Raw genomic sequence first — 17064 nt, 5'->3', positions numbered from 1 at the left:
CGACAGGGAGAGCGAGAGCGAGAGGGAGCGCGAGAGCTAGAGGGGGCGAGTGGCGGCGGCGGCGGCGGCGTTGGCGGCGGGGAGGGCGGCGGGAGCGCACATATACGCACACGCGCACACACAGACACACACTCTAGGGACGCACACCCGCGCGCACACACGCAGAGACAGCTCGCCTTCCTGCCTGGCTTCCTTCCTGTCTGCTCCGTGCCTGACAGGCCCCTCACTGCAGCCAGGGGCCGCCCGCACCGGGCCGAGGCCGGGCCGGGCCGGCGGCGAGGACAGCAGGGGCCGCGGGCGGCGGCGGCGGCTCATGCCCGGCCTGTCCCCGCGCGGGGAGGGCACCGTGACTTGGCTGGGCCCTCAGCGGCGGGCGATGTGAAGATGTCAGTGGGCTGTGCCTGTCCTGGTGAGTGGGGCGCGCGGCCGCCCGGCCCCTCCCCGAACCCTCCCTGCCGATCCTTCACCCCTTGTTTGGTGAGAACTTGTATGGGGGGCGTCGATGGCATGGCTGTAGTCGGAGGCTTGAGGGGTGTGTGGGGCCTCAGTCGGTGGAAGGTTTCCCCCAGCCGTGTAAATGCGCAGCAGCCCAGAGGCACGGGTAAGGGGCGCTGGGGTTAGCTTGTGTGTGTTTTTTGGTGGGGGAGGCTACTTAGGGAGGGGTTTTGGGGGGGCTGAAATTCCCAGAATTCCAGGGTGTTAGCCAATCAGAAGTGAGTCTGGACTTTTGACCCCCCCCCCCTCAGGTCATCATACAGTTGTGATTGGCTGGTTTGGGTTGCCCCCCCTTCCCTGCTGCCTATTCCCTCTTACCTATTCTGTGACACCTCCCTCCAGGCTGTTTCTGAGGACCCTGTTTGGGGGGAGGGATTGATTGGGGGCCATCTTGCCCCCCTCCAGATTATCCTGCCTGTTGCCAGGGAAGGTTGGTCCTCCTGGGGCGGGGGGGGGGGCAGATAATTGGCCCCTTGGGTCTGGCATCTTCGCCCTAGTGGGAGGGGGAATGTGGCAGCCCCAGGCAAGCTAGGAAATAAGAGTGACTTGTGAGAGTTGAATTGAGGGGAGCGATGCTTGACCCCAGTGAGAAGACTTGTTTCAGATCCCTGCCTCCCCCAAAACACATCAGCTCTTGCCAGTGACAGCCTGGGTCTGAGTTCTTTACTAGGGAGGAGGAAGGCCTGGGTCTGAGTTCTTTCCTGCTGCCAGGAAGAAGGAGAGGGGCCGTGTCACTGGAGAGGTGGTCTTCAGAGGGCCTCAGAACACGGTTTGTATCCATCCCCAGGACTCTGGGTTCTTGAATTATCTGCAGGACCCCCTCCTGTCCCAGGCAGGAGTTAGCTTTCTTTGGAAAGTCAGGTATTCCTGAATCTAGCCTGGTTTGGATCCTTTGCCCCTCCAAATGCCCTGTTCTCTGGGAGGCCCATACCCCACAACTGGAAACCCCCCTCCCCCCAACACACATCCCCAAGGGAAGCTGCCAGTGCGGAAGCTTCCTTGAAAATCATGTGACCCAGGCCAAAGCTCTGCTGGGCTGGGCACACACTTAAAGTGCCTGCTGAGGCTGACGTTTAAGGGGCATGGGGCCCAGAGGGAGGGCTAGTAGAGCCTAAGAATCCTGGAATATCCAGGTGTGGGAACCCCTGGCTCCTGCTGCAGAGGGTCGGGGAGAGGAGGAGAGGGAAGAGCCTGCCAAGCTGGAATCCTGCCTGGCCCCATCATTCCTCCTCCTACCAGCTTGGTGTGTGTGTTTGTGTATTTTCTTTATAATTGCCCCATGCTGAGTACCGTGTTCAGATCCATCCATTCTCTGAGTCCATCCCATGGCCTTGATCCTCCATCACCATACATAAGCATAGCTAAAGGGCTGAGTCTTAAATATGATTGTTAGTGCCTACAAATAGTGAGCAGGAGGTGAGTATGGAAGGGTTGTCAGGCTGGAGGTAGATGGGAGGTTGATCTTGAAGTTGAGATAGGGTGCCTGGTCCTGTAGGAGAAGGGAGAAAGTTTCCCTCTCAGTCTCTCTGGGAGCAGCATGGGGACAGAAGAGGACCTGTATGTGTGAGGGGGGACAACTTAAGGCAGTGCCCTAAAAGGTATGTTCCATTTTTGTGTCTGGTGATCTGGTTGGGGGAGAGGGGGCCTAAGATGGCCGAGAGTGGGGAATCTTTTTCCTGAATGTGAGGAAGTCTTACGGATTGATGCCACAGAGGATGGATGGAGGTTAGTCTTCAAGGAGAACCACTTGGGGAGGGGCATGAGAGTGGCCTGGGGGTGAGAAATGGTAGGATTTGGGGTAAGGGAGGGCACCAGGCTTGCATGGGTGTGTGTGAGCACATGGCTGAACACAGGGACCCCGTGGCAGCATGTCCAGTCCAGGCCTAAAGACCACCCCCCGCAACCTGAGCAGCCCTGGGGTGGGGGCCCAGGCGCCCTGGCAGGCTGCCTGCCTGCTGCCTGCCTGCCTGCCTGCCTGAGTCTCTCCTTTGTGCTCTGCTGTCTCCCGGCTCCTCCTCCCCCAGCCCGGCAGAGACAGCACATGCCCCACACATGTGACTGAGGGAAGCCAGAGCACACGCAGACCCACACACATGCACATGCAGAAGGAAACACTACAAGATACACACGCATACACACATCTAGCTCCCATAGTGCTCCTGGGGTGTGTAGTAGCTTCTGGGGCTTTGGTCAGGAGCAGGGAGAACCTCTGCTAAGGGACATCATCCTGGGCAGGGCAGGTTGCTGAGGGGGCCAGGGCCTATCTGGGGCAGCATGTGGCTCAGAAGGGTTAAGGTAGGGAGGAGTAGGGGGAGGGGAGGAGGCAGCAGTGGTGGCGGCTGGGAGCCAGGAGAGGAGGATGGCAGAGCGCCAGGCCAACGGGAGGCCGGGCACAGACAAAGGAAGGGGGGCAGGCACACTGGAGGCCTGGGTCAGGGAGCCCCAGGGGCCCGGGCAGGGGGCAGTGCTGGTACCTTATCCTGTGGGCTGGGGCAGGTTGCTCCCCTTCAGAATTCCCACTCCAGGAGGGGTGCTCTTGCTCTTCCCTCCCTCATCACCTTTGTCAGTCTTTGCTGCTCCCTGCTTTCTCCCCACCCCCCGCCCCCCACCAATTTTAGAGCCTTCTAACTCTGAGTTGCTCTCTTTAGTTGGACCTCATCTGCCCCTGTGCAAGTGGGAGAATTAAGTCCGAACTGAGAGAGGAGCAGACTTGCTGGAGAAGGGGAACTAAGAGAGGGCCCGTTTTGAATGATATGCCAGAGTCTGGATACATCTTGGTATTTAGGGGCCCTTCTCCCTGAAATTTGAGGAGACCGACTGGGTGGGGGTTCTGAGCTCTGAACTGGACGCTGAAGCCAGAGCACACAACCATCTCCCCTCCCCAAGTAGATAGTCATTTGGGGCCTGGAGTGACCATTCCTTGGAGGGGGCAGGCAGTAGGAACAGCTGCAGTGCCCCAGGGCTGGGCTTGTGTGAGTGGGGTTAGAACCAGGGTTCCAGCCTCAGGCCCTCCTGTCTCACTGTAATCTGTGCAAGTTAGGATAATAGGCCCTGGATGCTATTAGGATCTCTTGAGGTACTGCCTGTGAATGCGCTTTGGAAAGTTTAAAGGCACAAAACACATGACAGGAATTATCCTGTCAGTGGGGGAGGAATGTAGTTTTCCCAGAGTTGGGCTGTAAATTTGGGAGTCAGGACAAGTATCTCAAGTCCTGGTGGTAGGCAGTATGATGATAGGCATTCTGGCTGAATAGTATAGATTTCGATAGGTTTATGAAAGCCAGGGTGTATCATATGGCCAGGCCATGATGGAGAATGGTGTGCAGATTTCAGAGAGGGTGGGGTTAGTCCCTGGGTAACAAATGATCAGGGTATGTGTGTAGCAGTCTGTCAAAGTTTCAGGAGGTATAATGAGTTTTGGGGTGTGTCTTGGGGCTTGGGGCATGTGCGTCACAGGTCCCACTGTGTATGTGTGTGTGTCCTGGGTTTGGGTTTATTTGGGGTTTGAGGTATATCACAAGTTGAAGTGTGTATCAGGTACGGATTTGTGTGAGAGTGAGCTGTGTTAATTGTGTGTGGAGGATGTTCACAGAGCCAGATGCAATAGTATTATTATTGCACAGTCAGCTGGTGTGTATGCCATCCTGTTGTGGGGCTGTGTGTGAATCTGGTTGGGGGGGCGGGAATAGAAAGCTGAGACTCAAATTGCAAAGAAGGAGGAAGTCCTTACTGTCCCCCACTTACCATGTGAGTGTGTGTGTGTGTGTTTCTGTCCAGGTAGTATAGGGCCTGGACCACTATCCAAGTTTTAGAAAAACTCCCTCTCTTGGGCTTCCCTCCTCGCATTGGAGAACAGGTTCCTACCCTGGTAACCATATACCTTTTTTTCCTAGGGTTTGGGGGAGGATTCAGCAGCAGACTAGACCCCTTCTGGGGACCCTCAGATGGGCAAGTTTGCCTTCCTGAGTTCTAACAGAGCCCCTTTCCCTTGCACCCACGTGCCTCCGGTGGTGGTGGTGGTGGTGGTGGTGATGGATGGGTGGGGGGAAGGGGGCTTCCTGCAAAGGCAGTCAGCATTTGGAACTAACCTGCGTTGGGGGCAGGGAACCTGGAGTGTCCCCCTCCTTCCAATCAGTGTTTACAGGCTGAAGTCTGAGTGTGTCTCTGTCAAAAATAACCCCCTGGAGCCTCCCCCCAGCTGCTCTGGGATTTCACCAGCCAAGGGTGGCTGCCCAGGCCAGCCTTCAACCCGAGAGATCACTAGGGAGAGGAAGAGAGATTTGGGGGATGTTTGGGAGGCCGTTAGAAGATACTGGGAGTCTCCAGAGAGGAAGAGTGCCCTCCTCCATCCCTGCCTGTGGCTTGGGCTCCCCAACTCACCCCTGAGCACCCCGCTTGGGGCTTGGGAGCGGTATTCCAGTTCCTGGCTCCCACAGCCCTTCCCTCCATCCCGGTCTCTCCAGACCCAGTCTCTTCTGTCTCCCTCTCTCCGGCCAGTCCCCTGTCTCTCCTAGTCTCTGTCTCTCTTTTGTTTTTCTCAGCAGTCCTCCCTGCCTGCCTCCCTCTCTCAAGCTCCCTCCCTCCCCTCTCTCCCTCTTCCTCTTTCCACGCAGGGAGGGGGCGGGGCCGGTGGGGGCAGCTCCACCCTCCGCCCGCCCTGGGGCCTCATTCTGAGAGAGGCTCGGAGAGAGCCAGCGGGGAGGGAGGGAGAGAAAGGGAGAAAAGGAAGGGAGCCGGCGGGCGCTGCGTGTGTCTGTGCGTGTGCGAGTGTGAGTGAGTGTGAGTGCCGGGCCCTGCCTCTGCTGGTGCCCCGGCGGAGGGGCCTGCTGGCCTGGGGAGGGCGGGTGGGCTGCTTGGAGGCAGAGGCAGAGGCGGCGGCGGGGAGAGCAGAGGAGGAGGAGGAGGAGAGGAAAGAGCGGAGCAGCCATTGTTGAGGGAAACCTTGCAAACAAAGAAGGCTCCGGACTCCCCGCGGCCCCCCGCCCCCCAGGCCGGCCCCCTGGCCCCGGGTCCCCAGCCCAGTGGCCATTGTAACTTTCCCCCGGGGCTGTGGCCGCCGTGGGGCGGGCCGAGGCTGTGCGTGCGAGTCTTTGTGCAGCCCGCGGAGTGGAACTCCCAGCCAGGCCTGCCTGTCCCACTCGGGACATGAGCGGCTGAAGTTGGCCCCCCCTCAGGCCTCACCCCTGCCAGGGCCCCTCTGGGCTCCCAGCCGCTCCCCGCACCTCTCCTGGCCCCCTCAGTTCTCCCAGGTAAGTAAGTCTGGGCACCCTGCAAGCCTGTTGGGGGTGGGTGGAAGGTCCTCCATCTGGCCCGGGCCTGGTATGCTGGCTGTGAGAGAGGTGCCCCAGCTCATAGAGGAGAGGGCTCTCGGGCCTGCTGACCCCTGGTCAGCCCCCGAAGGGAGGGGGCCTGCCCTCGGGTCAGGCTGGTTACCATGGAAATACCCAGCTGGAGGTGCCCCCCTAGGCCACAGGATGCAGCTTCCATTCTGAGAAAACTTTACTAGTTCAGGGCTCTTCCTCTCTCCTCCCCCTTCCTAAGGGCTCCCAGGTTGCTAGAGGTGGGAGACGGGACTCTGCCTGACTCCAAGACTGGATGACACATCCATCCCCTCACCCCCACCCCCACGTTGCTCCCTCTACCCCTGCTGCTGGGGACAGGCAGCAGCAGGGACAGATGGTCTGGGTGATGTTCCCTCCCCTTCTCTTCTCACTCCCCAGCCCTTGTGCTGGGGCTACTGGGAGTTGCTATGGCTCTGGAGAGATGCTGAGTTTATTTGTGTCCATTCACTGGTCGTGTAAATAGAGGTCCTAAAGCTTTGGGCTTTAGCTCCTCAGTACTGTTACCTAGCCCCAGGCAATGCCTGTCATTTCTCAAGTGAGAAATTGAAGCTCTGAAACTTTTTTCAGAGTTAGAGAGGAACCCTGGTGTCTTGCCTCCCTTCTCTTTAGGGTCTTGAGCTGATACATTTCAAGTGGCCCTGAAACTGAGGGGCAGGGGCAGTAATGCTTTTGGGGAAAGGAGGGCCTAGGTAGGGGATGAGGGCCAGGTCTAATAATCTAGACTACTGGGTGCATTGCCCAGGCCTGGCTTCTGGTTGCTAGTGTGAGCTTTGACTTCCTACATGGCCTTGTCCACCTGTTTGTGGAGTTGGGGGACTTGGGGTTGGGTGGGACTGTCTCTTTCGTGAAGACACATGCTCCTCATTCAGCCCTGACTGGCATGTGAAGGCTGTGTATGTCGTGCTGGGAGCATGTGGATGTGGCCTGTGAGAGCTCATGCATGGGGCAAGGGCCTGTTGCAGGCACCCTGATCCTGCCTGGGGCTGCTGGGTTCCAGCCCTTGGTAGGCATGTTGGGGCGAGCTGAGGGTGCAAGCCTGCTAGGCAGGATGAGGCACACGCGTGTGCAGGTACACACAGGCTCTGAGTCTTGGCACCTTCGGGGACGGTGGAGGGTAGGCCTCTCTGGGACCCTCCTTTGGCCCATATTGTGAGGAGGGGACCCAGGGGAGAGAATTAAATGGTACATGTTGGCACAGGGTCTTCCTTTGTCTCTTCCTCCCAAGGAACAAAACAGATTTTGTATCTAAATTGGAGAGGGGGCTCAGACACAGCTGATACAGCTACCCTTCCAAATGCAGTCAAGTTTGGGGGACATGAGGAAGCAGCTGTGACTAGGACTCTGCTTCACGTTCTCCTCCTGTCTGGTGGGGAGGGGAAAAGTGGCATTGTGGGGGTACCTGGCCCTTACCTAGCTATGAATGTAACACTTCTTCCAGTCAGGTAATAGTAGAGCAGGAGTAGAACTGTGTGGTGCTTCTGAGTGAGGTGGAGAGGGGACACATGAGCACATGCACAGATACACACAAGCAGAGACCGTGTCTAGTTACCATTTGCCTCCTAGACTGAGCCTCTGAAACCTAGGCTCCTTCCCTGGGGCTTCGTATTTTCTTTTTGTAACTAGAGTGGGATCCATTGGAGGCCCGTCTACCTCCCTCCCCCACTGCAAGTCTAAGGAGAGAAAAGGGGTTGAGGCTTTGGGTTTCTGGTTTGGAGACAATACTAGACCCACGGTGGGTGTGTGTGTGAGGGGCTGGGCTGATAAGGGAGTGGCCGTTGGTGGGAGAGGCAGAAGGCCCAACTGGTTATCTGGTGGTCGGCACCCAGCAAACACTCCCCCCCCCCCTTTATCTTTCTATCCCCTGCCCTCCTGAGACCCTGGGGGTGGAGAAGGAGCAGGGAGTTGGCAGAAATCCCCCTTTACCCTCCCCCAACCTGGTCTCCAGAGGGCAATAGAGGGGTAGAAGTACTATAGGATATGGGAATCAGAAGACTAGGCTCAAGTCCTAACTCTGCCAGTTAGTAGCTGTACGATCTTGATAAGTCCCTTTGGACTTTTAGTTGCTTCATTTATAAAATGGGAATGTTACACCCGACTCTGCTACCTCACAAGGTTGTGATAGTGATTAAACAAAATAGTGTAGATGGAAAGGGAGTTTATCAAAATTTTAGATTCTAATGTTTAGATATTTATTTATCCTATGGTATTGACATTTCTTCCCAGGTTCAATTCTGTCATCCAGGGCTCAGCCACATGAAGAAATGGGGTCTTGGGTATTAGGGCTGAGAACTTCTAGTTTCTTAATAAAACAAGATTGGAGCCAGATTTAGAAGCTGGGATAGGTGCTCCCTAGGGTAGTCTCCCTCCCCTAGTGCACTCGGGGGCTCCAGAAGACCAGTCCCTGTGCATACAGTCTAGCAGACTTCCAGGAGCACTGCCAAGAGGGACTCAGGAGACCCCTTCTTTCTTTCCCTTCTAGGTTGTTCCTCAAAGTCATTCAAGCTGTACTCGCCCAAGGAGCCTCCGAACGGCAACGCCTTTCCTCCCTTCCATCCCGGCACCATGCTAGATCGGGATGTGGGGTGAGTTTCTTGTCCACTTCCTGTTCCTTCCCCAGATGGCATCCTGCCTGAAAAGGGGAGGGAGTGACACCCCCCAATAATTCCTGTCTTCCACCCCCATTCTCATAGTCTCTTCCCTTACACAGCCCAACTCCCATGTACCCGCCTACCTACCTGGAGCCTGGGATTGGGTAAGTGGAGCCCAGTGGGGAGGTTGGTGCTTTCCATTACAGGGGTGAAGGCGGAGGTGGTGTGGGGAGGCTCTGCTCCTACTGATCTCCCTTCTTCACTTCCCCCAGGAGGCACACACCATATGGCAACCAAACTGACTACAGGATATTCGAGCTTAACAAACGGCTTCAAAACTGGACAGAGGTATAGCCAGGGGAAAGGAGCTTGGAGGGAGAGGGCCATCTGGGCACCCCTGTGGCATGTCTTCTGACACACACACCCCTTCCTGTGCTTCTTAGGAGTGTGACAATCTCTGGTGGGATGCTTTCACAACTGAGTTCTTTGAGGATGATGCCATGTTAACCATCACTTTCTGCCTGGAAGATGGACCAAAGAGATATAGTGAGTGACCTCTGGGGGTCCTGCCAGTGCTGCTGTAAGAGCGTACATCTCCTGTGTCCTTCTAAGATCTGGGCGTGGGTATTTGTCCCAGGGGATCTGTCTTGGCAGGGGTGGTATCTGCCTGACCACTTTTGAGATCCTTCTGTTCTGAAGAGTCTGTCCCATCTCTGCAGCCATTGGCCGGACCCTGATCCCACGCTACTTCCGCAGCATCTTTGAGGGGGGTGCTACAGAGCTCTACTATGTACTTAAGCACCCCAAGGAGGCATTCCACAGCAACTTTGTTTCCCTCGACTGTGACCAGGGCAGCATGGTGACCCAGCATGGCAAACCTATGTTTACCCAGGTCAGCACCCAGCTGGATGTGGAACACTGAAGTACCTGGGTTTGATTCCCCTTCTGGCTCCCAGAAATGTACTTGGCTTTTCCCCAGGGAGGCATAATGGGAAGTGGCAAGATACACAAGGAGGGCAGGCATGCTGCAGTATTCAGCAGACATGTATCGAGTTTGTACATGACAGTTTTCTGGGCCGCAGGGAGACACCAGTGAACAAGAGCCTGTCCTCATGGAGCTTATGGCCGACGAGTGTATCACTAGCTACAAGAGGAGAGGACAAGAATCTATTAAGCGTTTCTACTGTGTGTGTGTGTGTGTGTGTGTGTGTGTGCGCGCGCATGTGAGTGTGTGAGGGCCAGTGTGGTGGGTATATGAGGAGATGGTCCATGTCAGTTATGCGCCCAGATTTCTGTTCAGGTGGCAGGAGTGTATGCAGTGGGAGAATCATGAGGAAACAGGGGAACTGGTATACTTTTGGGTATGTGGGGAGGTGGGCAGACTTGTGACAAGCTTGTTTCCAGGTTTGTGTGGAGGGCCGGTTGTACCTGGAGTTCATGTTTGACGACATGATGCGGATAAAGACGTGGCACTTCAGCATCCGACAGCACCGAGAGCTCATCCCCCGCAGCATCCTTGCCATGCATGTGAGTTGTGCACAGGACCCAAGCCACAAGGCTGAGGGCAGGCAGCGGGAAGGGTGGAACGAGGTCTGCCATTACCCGCCAGTGGCCCTAGACACAGGGTTGAAGTTTATCCATCTGAAAAATGGGTTTTTATATAGTAGCCCCTCTTCTCTCTCAGGGGTGTCACGAGGCTAAGATGACAGGGCAGGTGAGCAGATGCAACCCAGGTGCTAGTATTCTTACCTTTCTCCTCCTCTAGGCCCAGGACCCCCAGATGTTGGATCAGCTCTCCAAAAACATCACCCGGTGTGGGCTGTCCAATTCCACTCTCAACTACCTCCGAGTGAGTGTCTGGTCACCCAATTTCTGCCCCATCCCATTTGGTCTCCACTCCATGTCTGTCCCCTGACAAGCCACTAACTGGTCTCCCCCCAGCTCTGTGTGATACTCGAGCCCATGCAGGAGCTCATGTCCCGCCACAAGACCTACAGCCTCAGCCCCCGTGACTGTCTCAAGACCTGCCTCTTCCAGAAGTGGCAGCGCATGGTGGCACCCCCTGGTGAGTGCCTTGCACCTGCACCTGCTCTTACCAGTATCTGATGCTGCTTCCCCAAGGCTGTATCGCTGTCTCCTCACAAAGCCCTTTCCTCTTTCCTGGGTCTGCGAGATTGGGATCAGGGTAGGCTCAGGCTCCTTAGGAGCCAGAATGGGGAATAAGGGTCCCAGGGCCCTACCCCACCTGAGTCTCCTTTCCCTGGCACAGCGGAGCCTGCACGGCAGCAGCCCAGCAAACGGCGGAAAAGGAAGATGTCAGGGGGCAGCACCATGAGCTCGGGGGGCGGCAACACCAACAACAGCAACAGCAAGAAGAAAAGCCCAGCCAGCACCTTCGCCCTCTCCAGCCAGGTACCTGTAAGCATCTCGGCTTTCTTCTCTCTTCTGGGCTGCCCCACTGCTGGCCCCTGACCCTTGACCCTGTCCCGTCCTGAGCTCACTAGCAGACGTAGAAACAAAGACAGTTTTTCCCAGTGTACTTTGCCATCGTGGGCTGACTCTTGTCCCTGATGACAGTCCTTATCAGTCACATGCATGATTGTGATCACACAGACTCAGACGTAGCAACGTATGACATCAAGGGACGGAGACAGCCATGGGAACGTATGGACATAAAGGACAGACAGCTTAGGGGCACACAGACCACCAGAGAGACACACACACTGACAGAGGGACACACAGACTTGAATGTGTGCAAATCTAGAATACATACACACGCACATACATTTCCCCACTGGTGTTTTTGATCTGCTCCCTCTCTCTTACATTGGACAGAAGTTCAGGAGCCCCCTAAAATTTTGGAGAGATGGACTAGGGAGCTAGAGGAGTAGACTGACTTCTCCCAGAATCCAGTGGATATAGGTTAAAGGCTGTGATGCTTTGCAGTCCTTCAGTGGGAAGTATTCCAGGGGCGGAGGGTATCAGAGGAGTTGGGGTTTTAAATTGGGGTATGAGTGGGGGGGTGTGGGGTTGAGTTTCCTGGGTGGGTGTTGGGGCTCTGGGGGTATCTGCTGCCCTGGGCTGGGCGAGCCCCTGCCCCGATTATGTTTGGGGACCTCCGCCACTCTCAGGATGTGATGGTGGTGGGGGAGCCCACCCTGATGGGCGGGGAGTTCGGGGACGAGGACGAGAGGCTCATCACCCGGCTGGAGAACACCCAGTTTGACGCGGCCAACGGCATTGACGACGAGGACAGCTTTAACAACTCCCCTGCCCTGGGCGCCAACAGCCCCTGGAACAGCAAGCCTCCGTCCAGCCAAGAGAGCAAATCGGAGAACCCCACGTCACAGGCCTCCCAGTAAAGGCCTTGCCACGGCCACCGCCACCCAGCGCTCTGCCTGTCTGCCCCACCCCTCGAAGCCCCAGGGAGCAGAAGACAGAATGAAGAGACTGAGCATCTAAGATGGGCAGCCTCATCCACCCGCTTCAGGGAGGAACTGGACTCACTGGGGGCAGGTGCCAAGATTTGCCCCCCAGTGGCCCTGGGCTGGGGCTGGCCTCTGCAGAGCCTTTTGGGGGAAGGGGGTACTCATGTGGATGCCTATGTGGGCCCTGAGCCTCTGAGAAATGTCCTGACCACCTCCCAGGGCATTTGCCTCCATCCTCACCCCAGGTTCTGGGTTCCCCCATCCTCCTGACTCCACCCTCTTCAAGCCTGGGGTTGTCTATGCCCACAGCCCTTAGGGACTTAAAAGTTATGGGGCTTGGTTGAATGCCCCTCCTCCAAACCCTCCCCTTAGGTGGCTGGTAGTAGAGGGGTAAAGCTCTGGGCTCCTCCCTTCTGCCACCTATCCCAGCTCCAAGTTTTTTAAAAAATAATATTATTAAAAATGTAAGTTTAAAAAAAAATCACTCATGTCCCCTATTTCCCCTTATTAAAGGTCCAGCTACCTCCCTACGCCTGGCAGATGGGGAGCTTAGGGCCCATGTGGAGGTAGGGGGGTATGCATTACCATTTTATACAGTTTGAGAGCTTCAGACCAAGGAGACTTTGCCATCTCTCTTCCCTTTTCCTCTGGGGTGACTGGAGTTGGGGAAGGCATGCCATGAGGGTAGGACGCCATTGATGGCCTCACTTTTGTGACAGCCCCCTGCTGTTGTCTCTGTCTCCCCATCCTCTAGGACTCTGGCCTGCCCTCCTAGTGCTTGTGACTCCTTCTATCCCAGCCCCCAACCCCCTCCCTCCACGGTGTGTATATTCTTTACAGGTCCTCCACTAGAGCAGCTGTCTTGGATGGGGGGAGGGGGAGGCTCCCTCCCTTAGGGAGTGTGGAGGGAAGGGAGCAGCCTTGTTTGTCACTGTGTTTTTTGTTTTGTCTCAGTTGGGCAGGCATGGGTGGAGGAGGGGTTCATCCACTCTCCAGTACTCTCTTTCCCCAACCCCTCAGACTGCATATCTAGTCCTCCCCTGCCCTTCAAGGATGGGTAGAAGCCACTGAGGGTGTCCCAGCTCTGAGCCCACCAGGGTGCAATAGGCTTTTGTCCTCCAGCTGAAGTAAAGGCTCTTCATTTCCCAATATCTCCTCTCTCCCCTTCTTCATAGAAGGACAGGGGAGGCAGCCAGTATCCTCAGCTCTGTTTCACAATTGGACATGTGGAGGCTCCAGGCCCAGGGTGAGGCCGAGAGCAGGGTCCCATGAGTCTGGGCCCAGCTCTGTGGCTTCGCTGCCTTCTCCTGTGGCCAGTTCCAGAAGCGTTAGCACCACCTCTCTCCCCACTCTTCCTTCTGGATTCTGGGGTCCCCCACATCCCGTTTCCTCTACTCCAGCTGCCACTTTTGGAAGGATATTGTGTCAGGAGCTGAGGGAAGGGGTAGGGAAGGTGGATGTCCCACCCTGCCTGCTGTAATGCCTTTTTTTTTTTTGGGCCATTTGAGTCATGTATGGTACCGATCAATAAAGAGACTTTTTGGTTTGAGAGTGTCTTGGTTGGTCATTGATGCCTATAATGACTCAGTCCAAGGCAGTCTTTTTCCCCCTCCTTCCTGCAGTCCCTAACACCAGTCATTGGGGAAGAGGCATGAATTGGGCTTGTGAATTCCCCCTCACTCCCATCTCACATTTCCCCTCACTCTTCTGGTGGTGTTCTTGATGTGTCCCAGGCTGCTCTGTATTCCTCAAAAGTTGACTTCCCAGCCCCTCCCAGGACTATTGTTCCTCACCCCTAACTGTCATGGGGCTGCCACATAGGTGGTGGTCCTCTGGAGGCTGGGTTCCTGGGATAGATAGCCCTGGATTAGGCTGTTGGGGGAGGGGTGGAGGAAGGGGTCCTTGCCTAGGAGGGGGTTTGGATTGGAGGAGCTTTGGGTGGTTAGAATGCTTGGGAGACTCAGTCCTGTTTTTGTCAGATTCCTACCCCTACCTGGCCTCTAGCTTACCAGACCAGCTGAGATCTGAACTAGTCTCCTCTGGTGTTAGGTCCCTGGGTGGGGAAGCGGGAGAGTAGTGGGGTTGTCTCCTTGCTGACTTTGGGCTGAGGCACAGAGAGAGGAGGATGCTTAAGCACTATTGCTAGGGGACAGCCTGAAGCTCCACAGAGAGATGGTAGGAGGAATAGGGCACTTTTCAGACTCCTTTCCAGGTAGTTATTCTCCCCGATTCCCCTCCTTCCCCACTATTATAGAAGATTGGCAAGATAGGGAGACACTGCAGTGGGTTGGGGAGGGGTATCAGCACCCGCAAAACCCCCTACCCAGTCTCCCTCCTTTTCTTTTTCTTTTTTTTTTTTGGTTGTGCCGCGCATCTTTCAGGATCTTAGTTCCCTGACCAGGGATTGAACCCCGGGCCATGGCAGTAAAAGCGCCAGGGAATTCCAAGTCTCCCTCATTTTCATCCCAGACAGGGGAATCTGAGGCCTCAGACTGTTCCCTCACTAAGGTCTCTGGATCTCAAGTAAGGCCTCATAGACCTGCACCTCTGCCCCCACCTCCCAAGCTAGCAGGAGGAAACAAGAGGAAAGGACTGCATGGCCCACCCCACCCCCTTTCCAGTCCATGCGGTTACCTCGGCCCTGCCCTGCTGCCAGCCCAGCTCCTCGTTGCTCCAGGACCTCAGAACTCCAAGGCCTGCATTTGTACACACACACATTTCCCACCCCTCTGCAGGCCTGATCTGACTGAAGGACATTTACCAGCCAGCTGTGACCACTAATTCGCCCTGGAAGTCCTAGGTAACACCTATCTGCAGTGTGTTTGTGTCTGGCGCTAGGTGTACATCTGGCCTTTTTGCCTGAGTGTGAGCTTGCGTATGTAGTGATTTCTGACCTCAGAGAGGGCTTGGATATGTGTATGTAAAGGACGTATACACGTATTAATAGGCATGTGGGCTTGTATATGCATTTGTTTATGATGTATGTCTTGGTGGATTCATTCATTCAGCTAATACTCATTGAGCCCTCTCCAGGTGCCAGCCCCAATTCCAGGTGCCAGCCCCAGTTCCAGGTGCTAGGGATGTGGTGCTGAACAAGGCAGAGGAGGCATGACCACTGGGTGTGAGTTGGCAGCAAAAAGTACATAAATGAGGATGTGTTGTTGAATGCATGGCTTGGCAGTACGATTGTGTTGGGTTATGGGGCTGCCAGGGCGGGCATGTGACTGGGTTTCAGCATTTGCAGGTTCACATTGTGTGTGTGTGTATGTTTCTGAAAGGGAGGTGGTGGTCAACGGGAGAGGTAGATTGCTAGGCCTGGACTCTGCCCTGCTTGGGGGAAAGGAATGGGCCAGAGAGACAGGGGAACCCACTTTTTGAACTCAGGAAACCTGGTGGCCAGTGACTTCCTCTGAAGCCCCAGATCTGGCTCCTCCCTGTTTGCCCCAGTGGCCCCTCTGGGGAAGGCCCTTGTTCAGGAGGAATTTCTGGGGTGGGGGAAGTAAGCCCTTCAAAGCCCTCATGTCCTCTGTTTCCGGGTGCAGGGGAGGGCCCAGTCCCAGGCCCAGCATGATGCTGAAAAACTTGTTTCAGCCCAACTGTGTATGCCGGCTGGGCCCCACTGCAGAGGCCCAGGCCTTGACCCCCAGGCCCCCAGCTCAGCCTGAACCCAGCTCCTTCCCCATGTTTCCTAACCCAGTCCAATCCAGCCTGGTCTCCGGCCCCTTTCTTTTTTTTTTTAAATTTATTTATTTTATTTATTTATTTTTGGCCGCATTGGGTCTTCATTGCTGCATGTGGGCTTTCTCTAGTTGCGGTGAGCAGGGGCTACTCTTCATTGCGGTGCGAGGGCTTCTCATTGTGGTGGCTTCTCTTCTTGCGGAGCACGGGCTCTAGGTGCACGGGCTTCAGTAGTTGTGGCTCTCGGGCTCTAGAGGTCAGGCTCAGTAATTGTGGCACACGGGCTTAGTTGCTCTGTGGCCTGTGGGATCTTCCTGGACCAGGGCTTGAACCCGTGTCCCCTGCATTAGCAGGCGGATTCTTAACCACTGCGCCACGAGGGAAGCCCTCCAGCCCCTTTCTTAGGACTGCTAGTCTAGTCCAGCACAATCTCCAGCCCCTTTTATACCAGTAGCCCAGTCCAGCCTGACCTCTAACCCCTTTTAAAGGTAAGAGGCCAGCCCGGCCAGCCCAGCCCAGTTCAATCTGACCTTAAGCCCCTTCCCCTAAGGTGGAAAGTTTGAAGCTGCCCTCCCAGAGCTTCCCCCCAGTCCCTTTTTTCACAAAGTAGGGTCTCATTTTGGGGATTGGTGGAAGTAGAGGTGAGAGTACAGGATTAGGAGTTATAGTTAGGATGAAGAAGGAAAGGGCAGGGAAGACTGGGAGATGAGGGGCACGGGGTGCTTAGGATGGCCCAGGCGTGTTCTGGGCCAGGCTGAAAAGAGGGAATGTGTAAAAAGTTGTGAGTCAGCGGCCCCCTAGTTCCAAACTGAATTTTTTTTTTTTTAATTAGTTGATTTATATTTGGCTGCGTTGGGTCTTTGTTGCTGTGTGCGGGCTTTCTCTAGTTGAGGCGAGCGGGGGCTACTCATTGCAGTGGCTTCTCTTGTTGCGGAGCACGGGCTCTCGGCGCACCTGCTTCAGTAGTTGTGGCTCGTGGGCTGTAGAGTGCAGGCTCAGTAGTTGTGGCGCACGGGCTTATTTGCTCCGCGACATGTGGGATCTTCCCGGACCAGGGCTCGAACCCGTGTCCCCTGCACTGGCAGGCGGATTCTTAACCACTGCGTCACCAGGGGAGTCCCCAAACTGAATTTTGAAGATGGTGGTTTTGGCCTCCACTGGACCCAGCTCCCCAGTACCCAGAATGCTTACAGCACTCTACCATGTGGCCACAGTCCCATTCTCTCAGGACCCACCTCTTAGGCTTCTTTCCACTCCATCCGGAGGTCTTCAATGAAGAACAGGAAATGAACGACAGACTACACACCCTGTAGTTCTTAGCCTAGGGAATGGGGGGAGCTGAATGGTAATGGAAGCTGACCCACCTCCAGGTTCCTACTCCACCAATTCCAGAGCCCTTTTCCTGAAGTAGCTAAACCCTGGATTACTCCTCTCCCTGCTGCCCCACCTCTGTGCCACCAGCTCACCTCTCCAGGAGGAGAACCTAGAGACAGTCCCTAGAGAAAAGTCCCAGAGAGGGTTAGGAAGGAAGAA

The 17064-nt window shown here is 55.7% G+C and overlaps 1 protein-coding gene across 5 annotated transcripts; it reads left to right on the top strand.

Moving 5' to 3' along the window:
• LDB1 (LIM domain binding 1) lies at nucleotides 1-13404 on the top strand. 5 transcript variants are annotated; one of them, XM_068548433.1, is made up of 12 exons: nucleotides 1-409; nucleotides 5670-5744; nucleotides 8317-8419; nucleotides 8545-8589; nucleotides 8698-8773; nucleotides 8869-8971; nucleotides 9145-9317; nucleotides 9830-9952; nucleotides 10191-10274; nucleotides 10367-10490; nucleotides 10695-10843; nucleotides 11557-13404. In XM_068548433.1, the coding sequence occupies exons 1-12, from the start codon at nucleotides 385-387 to the stop codon at nucleotides 11785-11787; spliced, it is 1311 nt and encodes a 436-aa protein (XP_068404534.1). In that variant the 5' UTR covers nucleotides 1-384; the 3' UTR covers nucleotides 11788-13404. The 5 variants fall into 5 exon arrangements, with proteins under 5 accessions (XP_068404534.1, XP_068404535.1, XP_068404532.1 ...); XM_068548431.1 differs by having other exon boundaries at nucleotides 293-409; nucleotides 10695-10837; XM_068548434.1 differs by lacking the exon at nucleotides 5670-5744 and having other exon boundaries at nucleotides 2-409; nucleotides 10695-10837.
• The last annotated feature ends 3660 nt before the right edge of the window (nucleotides 13405-17064 follow it).

This window comes from Eschrichtius robustus, chromosome 7 (assembly GCF_028021215.1).
Source record: "Eschrichtius robustus isolate mEscRob2 chromosome 7, mEscRob2.pri, whole genome shotgun sequence".
NCBI lineage: Eukaryota > Metazoa > Chordata > Mammalia > Artiodactyla > Eschrichtiidae > Eschrichtius > Eschrichtius robustus.
This window is presented reverse-complemented; position numbering and strand designations above follow the sequence as displayed.